Raw genomic sequence first — 12,203 nt, forward strand, 5'->3', positions numbered from 1 at the left:
AATAAAGTCATCCATAAATGATGAGAGTCTGTCGTACGAGCGAGGTGCAGGTGGTGGTGGTGGGTGGGGGTGGTTTTTGGTTGGAGGTGAAAGTCGGCCTCTCTACCCCATATCCCCTTGCACTCGGCTGGGTTGCAGATGGATGCTGAGAGGGTTTTGCCCCCATGGAAATGGAGAGCCAGAGGGACTGAGCATGAGCTTTGGGAGCAGCTGAACCAGCCTTCTGTGCGGCTGTTTGATGTGGACTGATGAAAGCTGGTTCTGTTGCATGAACAAGAGGGAGCTGACCGGGAGAAACAACATACAGAACCATGGTTCTCTTCCTCTGCCTGTGTTTCCTGTCTGTCATTCCCTTTTTCTGCTTGTGAAAAGGAACAAAGGTCTAATTTAAGGTCAGGGTGGAAATCTTTGTCCCTCCAATTCTCTGGATAAATAAATGAAGTGCTTTAGCGTAACTGTGTTTGATTGCAGTACAGCTCCCAAGAAGTTTAAGTTTTCTTCTCATTTGAGGAAAACTATTAGGAGAATTGACTTTGCAATGGCTCAGTGGCCTCTGAGCTTTGGTGCACAGGCATCTTCACTAAATAATTGAAATAAAGCACAAAATGGTAGCAAGGGCTGGTAAAAAAATACTATTGTGATTTTACATAAAGAATGGAAAAGATGTTAGCCCTGTCCAGGTCAAATGTAAGCGCCCAACCAGGAAATATGCCGGTGTCAGACTGTGGTTGTGCACGGTCAGCTCTTATTCATGAAATCACCAAAACCGTAAATTTCAAGGAAGGATCCTCCCATTCCATGTTGTCTAGTCCATTTCCGTATCAATAACTTCCTACTTGGTCAATGGATTCCCTTGCGTTGTGCCATAGATCACGTTACTTCAGGTCAGTGCATCATTCAGCCGCGCTCCTTCCGTCTACGAAGACAAAAGCCGTGCGTTCAATCCCTCGCGGGACTGTTTTATTTTGCCATCTTATGTATATGTAGATGACTGCTTAGCACGTAGCACGAGGCCTGCAGTGCTTTAAAAGTGTGACACAGTTGGCGTTTGTGTGTGTGCTCCCCCCTCAGAGTGGGTCAGGTCCCAAGGGTGCCACCGACAAATCTTACCCACAACACAAAGCCTCGGAGGGAGATGTGGGACGGTGGGGGTCGGAAAAGCACAGATGTACGCTTCTCCCTCTGTTCTCTACTCCTTCTGTTCCCTTCCCCAGTTTTCATCTTTTCAATCGAGTGAACACTTACCGCTCTTATAACATGGACTAAGGGCACACACACACACACACACACACACACAGACCACCTCCTCAGTCTCTCACGTGCTTCAACCCCTCACTCCCCCCAATCTCTTTGCCTATTGGTTGAGGCCTCTGATGTGCTTTCCAGCCTCATTGTGCCAAAGCTCCCACTGCAGCACCGTCCTCACCAGCCCCCATTATGCCTCTGGTCAGCTGGGAAACAATGGGAAGGGTCACAGGGTCATAACTGTTGGAATTCCCATTCACGGGCCTATTCACTCGCACACATGCCCACACACGTACCCATACACTCACACATATTTATCTAACCCACGGACACACACAGGTTTGTGGAGCTATTCTTGTTAGGACACTGCGTTTACTTCCAGCCGAAACAAAGAGTTATCCCGAACCTTAACCTCAACCAGTTACTGCCTAACCCTAACCTTAACCTAAACACAGTTCAGATCTTAGCCCTGAACTTGACCAGTTCCCCAGAATTGAGTTTCTGCCTCATTAGGACCAGGTTTTGGTCTCTATGAGGAGGCACACTCTTTCTATTGGCAATCTCTAAACCAGTACTGTAGATTAAAGGTTTTATAGCTCTATGAGGTGCCATTAAAGGGCCAATGTGTAATCTTTCAGTTTAAATTAACGCTGGGCAATATGGCCAAAATTATCCTCACAATAAAATGCTTTAAAAGACGTCGATATCGATGCTTATCATGAAAAATGGAAAGGAGTAAAAAAAGGAGTCTTGCTCCTTTTGTGGAACAAAAACAACAAACACTTAAAACAGAAACATTTTGCAAATCTTTTCGTGAAATGTTCTTTAAAAGCAGACTGTGAGTCATTGCTCTCAGTCTACTGTGGATCGCTGAGAAGTAGAACATGGCAGGCAAGGATTTAAACCTATTTTACAGCCATCATCTCTCGGCTACCTTCCTCCACTCTTTCCCTCAGGCTCAGTTATTGATGCTGCAGCTCGAGCTGGATGTGAGGGAGATCACCTCCTTGACCTCTGGCGGCTCGTGCTCTACTCCTGTCACCATCACAGCGTCCCTGTCTCTCTGCAGCGGTGAGGCAGAGAGAGTGAAAGGGATCAGCAGTTGAACGGTAACGAAAGAAAACAACCTACCCCCCCCCCCCCCAATCCGTGCTAGTTTGTCAACATGTCACCAGCTCTCCTGTGGTGTTGCAAGGGTGATGGCTTGGATTCAGGCAGTCCCAGGACATGCATCCTAAATCTTCTCATTCACAGCCTGAATGACAAGCACACAGAGAGTACCAAAATGTGACGTCGACAGACTGCCGACCACCGATTGGTCAGAGAGTGTCGTCAGTGGACACAGGAATCCAACTGAACAATGTCGCACTGTCAGTTATAAAGACTTGAAAGCCCTGAAAACATGCCCTTAATCTCCAACATTTAGAGTCGGGTGTATTTATCGACAGCACTGCTGAAACCCGGCCATCGTGAGCCGAATCACAGCCCATTCAGCTGTATTTCAGTTCAGGGACGGTCATGCAGGAAGTGCTGAACTAATCTTTTAATTAACTTATTCCAATGATTCAGTTGCACTGAAAAGATCTGCTTTGCTCATCACTAGTTTGTGTGTTTGTGTCGCGTATAAAACGGCATCGCGGCAGTTTCATGCAGCCGTGCTATGACGACCTCAGTCGAGGAGGTGCTATAGTAATGAAAGACGACGTGCCGGATACCAAACTGAGTAGAGTCGAATAGAGCTAGAACTCCATAAGCTGCCATTATGAAATGACGCTGTGATGAAAATGTTATCCTATTGTTTCTATTTTGCTTTTCAGATATAGCTTTGTATTTAAACTGTATTTTTTTTAAGCATGAATCAAAGGTAGAGTTGATCAGATAAGCTTAATAACATGAACATTGTGCCTCCCTGGTGCTTTCTGCATCCCTTTTGTATTGCTGTCTCCTTTTAGGTTTGTAAACACAACAATTTCAATCTTTTCGGTCATTTTAAACAGCTAAATTGTCCTCTGTGAGCAGCACGGAAAAAGGCAAGGCAAGGATTAAGACGAGGCTTGTAATACGAGTCGGAGTGAGCTCATCAAATGCCTTGAGTCCTCTTTTCTTTACACCATACAAAGGACTTTGAATTCTAGGCACATTAACTAAAAGCCATAAACTGCGTATGTCTGTAGTGTGCAGTGGTGTTCAGCAGTGGACATGCCATTTAAGCAGATTATACCCTTTTTGCCTGGAGCTCAGCATTAAGGTGGTGTTACACAGAGGTTGAGATGTGGTGAAGGAGTGTGTCGTGGGTCATGGCTGCATCCATGGTCTCATATACGAAGATAAGAGTTTACAGAGTCTGCAGAGCTGTAGACCGTCTGAGGCTTCCCGGCTCCTGGACATGATTGTTTAATTGTTTATGGGCGGGTGGACGTTTGGGTTTTGTATCCATGTAAAACCAGGCAGGAGGGAGGGTTCCATGTCTGTGAGCTGCAGGTGGCAGGCAGCGCTGTGTGAGTGTGTTCATGTTCCACTGAGGAGAGCTGATATTCTGTGGTAATTACAGCCTGTGTGTTCTCGTCAGTGCGGCTGGCTGTGGCAGCACTTCTGCCCACCCCATTGCTTAGCGCGGGCCTCCGAATGCTGGTGACCTTAAGGCGACGCTCCAGCAGCCACCCATGGCTAATGGCTTCTCAGAGAAGAAAAGTGTAGAGGATAAGTAAATAGCACAGGGAGGAAGGATAACTGGCAATCCACCCCCAGAAAAGTTAAGTCGTGCTCTCCTGTTTCCTCCGTCTCCTCATATTTCTTCTCTTATGGCTGCTGCAAAGCTATAGGCCGTCATTTCCTCTCCAGCTTGTTGACGCTTTGTGTTACAGTCTGAGACTGCGATTCAGAAAGGGCTGAGCTCAAGGGATGGAGCACAGCTGCTCACCGTGGTCAAGAAACAAAACATCCAGCCCCGGCAGCAAGTGCTGTCAACTTTCCTCCACAGTTTCCATATGTCACAGAAGCCCTCATAGAGAGTCGGGGTGCAATCGATCGCAGCGCCGGGCAGGAAAATGATTACTCTGAGAGTTTGGAACAGGACTGTGAGGAGGAAAAGAGTAAATGGAAATATCTGACACAGGGGATTTGTTTGTGTAATGTCAAAAATAATGAGTTATTTATATACTGAGGTGTACATGCAGGTGACATTTCCGATGAATGCACTGATGGCATTGCCGGAACATTTCTTTTAGCTGTAACAAACATTTTGGTCCTTGTTTAATGCGGGACATTTAAGGCTTTTAACAGCGTAGTAGCTGTTAATGTAAAGCTAATGGTCACATTTGCATTCTAATGTCCAGCATGTTTAAATCAGATTCATTTGTCTCTAAAAGAACCCGAGACACCACAGATTGCTGTATGATTTCTATAAAACTTTAATGTCGGTCTACTGTACTGTGACCAGGGTCTATTGTCTGCAGGGCAGAGGCTACAGGCTCATCTCCAACCAGACGCCAAGCAGTTGAGAGTCATAGAAGAGCTGGACCTGTTTTTCTGCCAAAGAGTGGAGACTGCAGACTTGGCACCGCGGCGCGGGTTTATTTCCAACACGTGCAAAAAATCCAACGAGGCAGTTAGCATTCGGAGAGCATTATCACAACCTTTGCTCTGCTGCTGTTCCCGCACTCACACTCGCAGCTATTAAAATTGAAAGGGGAAGATTTAATTCGTAAAAAGGCAAACAGAATACAAAAGGTTACTGCTGTCATGATTTTACGTGCTTGTGTAACACTACAAATATAAACTCATGCAAGTGGCTGTGTGATTAGAAACGGCACGAGGCTCAGCTAAATGCCAGTATTGGCATGCAAGCATGTTGGGTGTCTTTGGGTTTTTAACTGTTGGACGGCAAAACTAATCAATATGAAGATGCTGAATATGGCTGTGAAACCATTATATAGCATCAATTAGGCCTTGAAAAGACTGGTTATGGGTGTAAACAGGTGGGTAAGGAAAGACTTTCCAATTCTCTTCAGTGTGTGTTTTATTACTGGGACAGAACCTCTCCTTTCAAGTTACAGCGTTTCACCCGCTGCGTCTCTCTGTTTACTCATTACGCAAAACTGTCATGCAGACATTCTCCCCGAGAGTGAATCGTGGGTGCCTTCCACTCTGCTAGGCATCATCAAAACTGGTTATTGCCCTGGGAGGATGAGTCAGACATGAAAAGAACAACTTTTCTGCCCACTTTTGGCACACGTTTTTTTAAACATCAGGTGCAGGGACGTCGTCATCCTGCCTTTGGGATGCTCACAAAAGTAAACAATAGTTGTATTTACAGACTGACGTGATAGTGCAGCTGCCTTTCCTGTGGATTGCAACCACAGACCGTAGACACAGGCTTTCCCTTTGTCGGGTAAAGCCACCACTCAGCGGGTAAGAATGTATTGAATCTATTCTAATTGCAAAAAGAAGACAACTGATCATTAACGTCAGTCGTTGATGATCCCAGTTTTCAGTTTCAGTGAATTTTGTTAATCACGATCCAATTTAAAAGGAAAATAGACAATAAAGCAGGGCACCGGTGTGAATGGCAGCTGGTGTTGCAGGGGATTTCCGGTTGCAAAGACCTCATCATGGTGTTGGTCAAATCGTAACTCACAAGGCTTAAAATCAAGATTTCAGATTCTTATGGGTGACATGACCAGCTGCTATTACCACTTGAATGCTGTTTCTCTCCTGTGATCAGCATGATCGCCACTGCAGGGCTGATGGCACGTTCAAGATTAATCACGCGTAAAGTGTTGTGGAACGGAAGGCTTCGTGAACTCGGGATGTTAGGAGAGCGTAAAGACACAAGGGATGTTGTTGGAAACTGTAAATGAGAGCAGACGGTGTGCTGGCACTGGGAGTGGCGTAACACCACTTGCATGTCGTGTTACTTTCTGTCAAGTCAAAAACGATCACACCTCAGAGTGTAAAGACATGCAGGACGTGCATCTTTGCCGCGGCAAATGAACGGCACAAAAAAAGACAACAAAGGATAACAAAGAAAACAAGTCCTTTTCAGTAATTATCTCTCACATTGTTCATCAAATATGTTTCTGCTTCCTATAGCCAGTTCACGAGAGGCTTCAAATAAATACTTTAGGCAGAAAACAATCATCCAATATACAGCAAGTGATGCTTTTAATGTTCCCAGCAGCAGAAACAGCGGTTTGTTTAGAAATAAATAGAGAAAGGAGAGAGAAAAAACAGGGAGGTTACAATGGGACGCAAAAAGCCCCACAATGCTGAACAGACAAAGAAAGCAGAAGTGCTCAGGATAAAAATGACGAGCATGTGGTTTCAATGAAAAGTGATTTCTGGGAAGAAGAAGAAGAAGGAAAAAAAACACCACAGCATGAGAGATAAGTGCAAAGATGAAAACAAAACATGATTCCTGCAGATTGCGTCTTGAAAGACCACTCGAGCGTGACTAAACAGAATGAAAGAGTTTCACTTTTCGTCTGGGGAGCAGGTCGGACATTTAGTGAGGCAGCAGCAGACAGGAGAAACTGAAGGGAATTTGAAAGTACCCTCGTTTTGAACTTTGGGGAAACCCATCTTGTCTTGACGGGGGTTTGTAGGATACGGCACGTCTATCTCTTAGTGGGTTATTAGACTTTCCCAGGCATCCTTGCCATATTGGGAAGAAAGCATTAATGCCTCAGGGTCTGTAAATACTCAGCCTGGCTGACGACCAACGGGCCCCTGTAAGCATTGACAGTAATACTTAATGGCCCTTAGACAAGTTATCACCAAGACACTGACATTGACCAATGACTCGGTGGATGGATGACACTTCATTTCAACTAATGAGCTCTTTATAAGTGAAGACGCTCGCTCGGCGTTCAATTATCCACAGACGTGTCGAGTGTACAAGTGCGTTCACGCAGAAAGAACTAAAAGTTGAACGCAAAAAACGACACCGTCAACGGTCGCTGGCTTGTTGACTTGGCGGAAGAAGAGGAGGGAACATAATGGTGGCTGAGGAAGGAAAAACACACCAAACTGTGTGCAACCTTGATTGTTCCCATCAGCTGCTGTAATTCATTCTTTTGTCAAGACAGACATTGCGTTAGTAACGTGAGACAGCTGCAAGCGGGTTGGAGTACGACGTTCAGCAGTTCCACTGGATGACCACTTCTTGCCCGTCCTCGCGCTGCTGCTGTATATACACACTGCGCTCCCTCAGTCAGCGCTGATAGTACTCTTGGAAGAATCAGTTTTCAGGTGATTGTTCCATAGTTTCTGTTCAAAGAGGAACCAAACAGAGGCGGGATGATGATAATATCACACAACAACAAAAATCTGCCAAAGTCACGCACTGCAACTCTCTGTAAGAAAAAAGACAACAAAGATGCTGGTTTCTCTCATTTAAATTCCATTCGATCGAGTTCTAATTGGCTCAATTCTCCAGATGGTCTGGAGTGAAAGCAGGGCAGAATACAAAGTGCACGCCAAAGTTGCCCCCCCCCCGGTTCCATGAAGTCATAAAAACGCCCTGTTTTCTCTTAAACGCCTCTTAAAGGTGCACAAACACACGTGCACAGAGACACAGATTTGAACTCGGTAATGATCTTGATCAAATGAACACCTCATCCCGGCTCTCCTCTGCCCTACAAGGAACTGGCCTTGTCAAAGTCCCAGAATTAATGAGACCAAACTAATCGATGGCAGATTTCCATGCTGGAACAATGAACGCTGGAAGCATTTTTAATGGCGATACAAATCTAACCATGCCAGAGAAATAAGTGTGAACCAGGCGAGACGCAAGCTGTTTAAACAGCCTCGCCTCAGATAGCGATCAATAATGCTTTGTGAACAGAGCAGACCACAGCAGGCAGACTTCACCAGCAATTAAAAGGGAGACGATTCTTTATGTGAAGGGGCTGAACGCTTTGTTGTCAGAAGAGAAAAGCTGTACATCTGAGGTGGGAACGGCTTGTGGCTGCAGCGGAGTGAGTGGAGGATTGACTGGTGCAAATGTCAAGTCCAAATGAAACAGGACAGTAATTGCATCACCAGAAATTGGCAGGATGAAATTCATTTGCACATCCTCTGCAAACAGCAAACACTGGGAGCTTGATGATGATGTACTCAAAGGGCATGCAGCGGCTGCAGGTGGATGTGGATGGTTTGTTGAAGGTACAACGGCCACAGGGAGGAAAGTTCTCTTGGCATTGCTTCCCCTTTTGGCACACGGTGACTACTTCTCTCTTTGGACTCTCCAGTTTTCTGTTCCCTCAAAGGTCAGTGCTGCCAAGATGGTTTGCAAGTGGCCGGAACAGTGAAATCAAGCGAGGGCTTAAGTCGTAGCCAAAGCATGTCACACGTCGCCGAGTAAATCCGCCGACGACGGCGATTGATCCGTGTTTGAAATGACTCTTGTTATAAGTGACGGCGTGAATGAGGCCCAAGAGCGTGGGCATTGCACCGCTGTTGCTGCAGCTAAGGTACATGAAAGCATGAAAGATGATTGAGAAGATGGCAAAACAGTGAAGAAAAACAAATCTGATTCTGAAAGAGGAAGCACGGGAGACGTGGTGTTTGGCAGATAAAAGCCTTTCTCATCAAAGTGTGAGGCAATTATTTTCCGTTGTTGGGAGAAAATTTGAACATTCGTGTTATGATTCAGTGAATAACGCCACACAGCGCAGGGACCTCACAGTCGCACAGAGGAAACACATGCTTTCACAACACACACACGCACACACACACACACACACACACGCGCGCCCTGTGGGCTGGGTGACGTCATGTTTGTTTGTTTGTGGGGTGGGAGCGGCGGGAGGTGGGAACCTGCCAAAGGTGGTTTAGGGTTTTTAAGGATGGACAGAAGCACAACACTCCCACTGCATCATTAGGCTCTTTCTGCCTAAAGATAAGGAACTCCTCTAAGTCGTGGCCCTGAGCCCCAGAGGACCCTGACCCCTGACTGACAGGCTCAAGCTGATTTACTCTCCGGGTTGACATGAGGTCCAAGGAAAAACAACATTCTTTCTCTCACTATCATAAAACAAAAAAAAACTCCCGTCATCTCTTTCTGGAGAATACTTTAAGGGAATGTTTAGAGTATCTTATATTCAGTCCTCTGAACTGGTCAGCCATGTCAGCGGTCAGAGAGTTGGTACAAGCCTCTGGCCTGGGACGACTATGATGAGATGCAGCGTCTCAAACTAGCTCAGAGCAGTTAATCCATCCATGCTGACAAGACTGGGATGAAAGTAGAGCATGGATTCTGCACAGGAGTCTGGCTCATGCTCCTTGCAGCCTGGTAGCCAAGAATACTTCTCCAGCAAAATGCATATTTAATGGGCAGAGGCCAAATCCCACGAAAGGTCATTAACTAGACAGAGTGTGGATTATTTGTTGTCAGAGAAAGTCGCCATCTCATGGCACAACACCACTGACTTCCTCTAAAATGTGGTCAAATATGTGCTGTGTTGTATTAACGTCTTAATACTGAACGTGCACCAGAATCAGCTATTGATTGAGCTCGACGGTGATTGGGCAAATGCAAGCGGCAAAAAACGTCACTTTCACGGAAGCTCAGCTTCTCTGCGGGTCAATGGAGAAGTGGGCGGGCACGGACGCCGGGCTTCTGCATGGTGATTGGAGGAACTGTGTGAAAGGCGGAACCAGATTTTGATTGATAGCGTTGCAGAAACATACACGACAGCGGAGCCTTTTCTGCCTCAGTCTGTAGAAAACACTATTATAGCATTTCCTTGTTCTAGTTGTTTGTTTGCAGAATTTGTGTATAAATAACCCCTGTTTCAAAGACCAGCAATCGCTGCTGGCTGACACTGACTTCTTTTCATGTAAAAACGATGTTTTTACACTGTCCTCGAAACCCTGCCACGATACTTACAAACTCACAAAGTGACTGAAAACCCCAGCTGAAACCTCGACGAGTAAACGTGATGAATAAATCTCTTTCAAGGCTGTGAGTGTGTAACGTCGTCACCAGCGAGTGCGAACGCTGAAAACATTATACTCTTACAAGAGAGGAATCTTTGCCACATTAGCAGACAGCATGTGTCACATCTGCCCCAGTGCATTTGTCGTCGTTGGATGAAGACACTCAAACAGTTAGAGCAGTTACTGTTCCCCTCAGGCACATCCTGTCTGAATTATACACACACACACTCACACAGTTGCCTGACCCTGGCCAGAGCATGGGAAGAGAAGCAGCCACACACAGTGGACAGCACAGGAATGCAAACGCAAGAAACTGAGACAGAGAGAGAGAGAGCGAGACATGGCTGGCACCGGTGTTTTAAGCAAAGACAACAACCATAAAAAAAAAGCCCCATGCCCCCAAGCTAAAAAAAGAGGCACATCCATGAGAGGAGAGGTGACACACACACACACACACAGCCGTGGCAGGGGATCATGGGAGTGGATGGATTGTGACGGCAAAGGCGAAACAGAAAAAAAAAAAAGGAACTGTCTTTACCTGACGTGTCCCACATGTTCAGCTCGATCCGTTGCTTGTCTATCTCAAAGCTGGCGGTGTAGTTTTCAAACACAGTGGGGACGTAGTTCTGAAACACAAGGCGTTTACATTCATACAGTTCACTGGAGCAGGATAATCCTTGTGTTTACACGGCCGCAGCCTCCACAGGGGTGAACTATAGTGAGAATATCATATTTGACAGTTATAGGCTGCTGTCAAATAAAATTCAGGCTAACACATTTCTTGATCCAAGGTCTTAGTTGCCATTTTTTTTTTTTATATCCCCATAGTGCCTACAATCTTGTAAATAAGAATAAAATGCAATACACATGCACTGTAGGAAGTGCTACTACAAGATAATGTACATTTGTTGTCACTTATATAGCTGCATTTAATGTATTTAACTCTTTTTTTTTCACTTGCAAGTGTCATCGAGATTAGAATCTCTTATGCAAGTGAGACCAACACCTCATCAATGCATGTTTTTGCACTTTGTATATGTATATACTTTACATGTACACCGCACAGATTAACAGTAATCCTAATACTGCTCATTGTTTTGTGTGGATATCAGCATATGCATGTAGTGTAGTGATGCTGTCGCACAACAGTGTAAAGCCTTAAAGTTTGTGCATGCAGACAACAACAGGACTGTACTGTACAGGACTATATAACTGTGGTTTTTACAAGCGTGTTCTCACTCTTCTGTCTTGAGGCAGGTGTGTAATGTAACCTGCTGAACAAGTCCACTGTTACACTGTTACATATCAATGGCAGTGCAACTCACTCATTCACCAACTGTCCTTTGCTCCTTTTGATGAAGATTCTAAAATAAATCAGACTTTTTCTTTTCTTTCTTTCTTTTTTTTAATTGCACTCACCTCTGGATAACAGTCCTTGGCAAAAACGTGCAGCAGCGCCGTTTTCCCACACTGCGTGTCCCCGACCACCACAATCTTGCAGCGGCTGCCGAGACTGTCCATGGTTTGTCCGTCAGAGGTGTGTTGTTGACGCGGGGACGGGTCGCATCTAGTATCCGAAGCGGACTCGATGAATGGGAAGAAAAATGAGCAAATACATGCGCCGACCCGCGTGCGCTTTCTATCCAGCTCCTGCTTCCAGGAGGACGCGCAGCCGTCCGCTCTCTGTGACTGAGTGAGTGAGTGAGTGAGTGACACAGTGAGTGACACAGTGAGTGAGTGAGCGGTTGTTGTGACTGAGCCAGGACGCACACACAGAAGCTCTCGCTGGAAACTCCGCTACTTTGGTTACAAGGCCACGCCTTCAGTTCACTGTGTCCATGACTGAGTCACATCATTGAGCTTCACATTAATATAATATTATGATCACATAATGTAGTATAATGTGTCAGTGGAGTTTCACACAAGAGTTAATAATATCTTTAAGTAGGCTAATATCTTTTTTTTTTCTTTTTTTTTTTTACAAGGTTACGCTGGCGTTTTATTTTGTTCTTCTTTTA

The 12,203-nt window shown here is 45.4% G+C and overlaps 1 protein-coding gene across 1 annotated transcript in view; it reads right to left on the reverse strand.

Moving 5' to 3' along the window:
• rnd2 (Rho family GTPase 2) overlaps nt 1-11,943 on the reverse strand; it is a 29,943-nt gene extending 18,000 nt beyond the window's left edge. The window contains exons 1-2 of the mRNA XM_058654524.1: nt 11,605-11,943; nt 10,724-10,811 (exon numbers count right to left, since the gene is read on the reverse strand). Of these exons, the coding sequence (XP_058510507.1) occupies nt 10,724-10,811; nt 11,605-11,706 (190 nt within the window). The 5' untranslated portion in view covers nt 11,707-11,943. The remainder of the gene's footprint in view (nt 1-10,723; nt 10,812-11,604) is intronic.
• Between the last annotated feature and the right edge of the window lie 260 nt (nt 11,944-12,203).

The sequence above is a fragment of the Solea solea genome, chromosome 16, assembly GCF_958295425.1.
Source record: "Solea solea chromosome 16, fSolSol10.1, whole genome shotgun sequence".
Taxonomy (NCBI): domain Eukaryota; kingdom Metazoa; phylum Chordata; class Actinopteri; order Pleuronectiformes; family Soleidae; genus Solea; species Solea solea.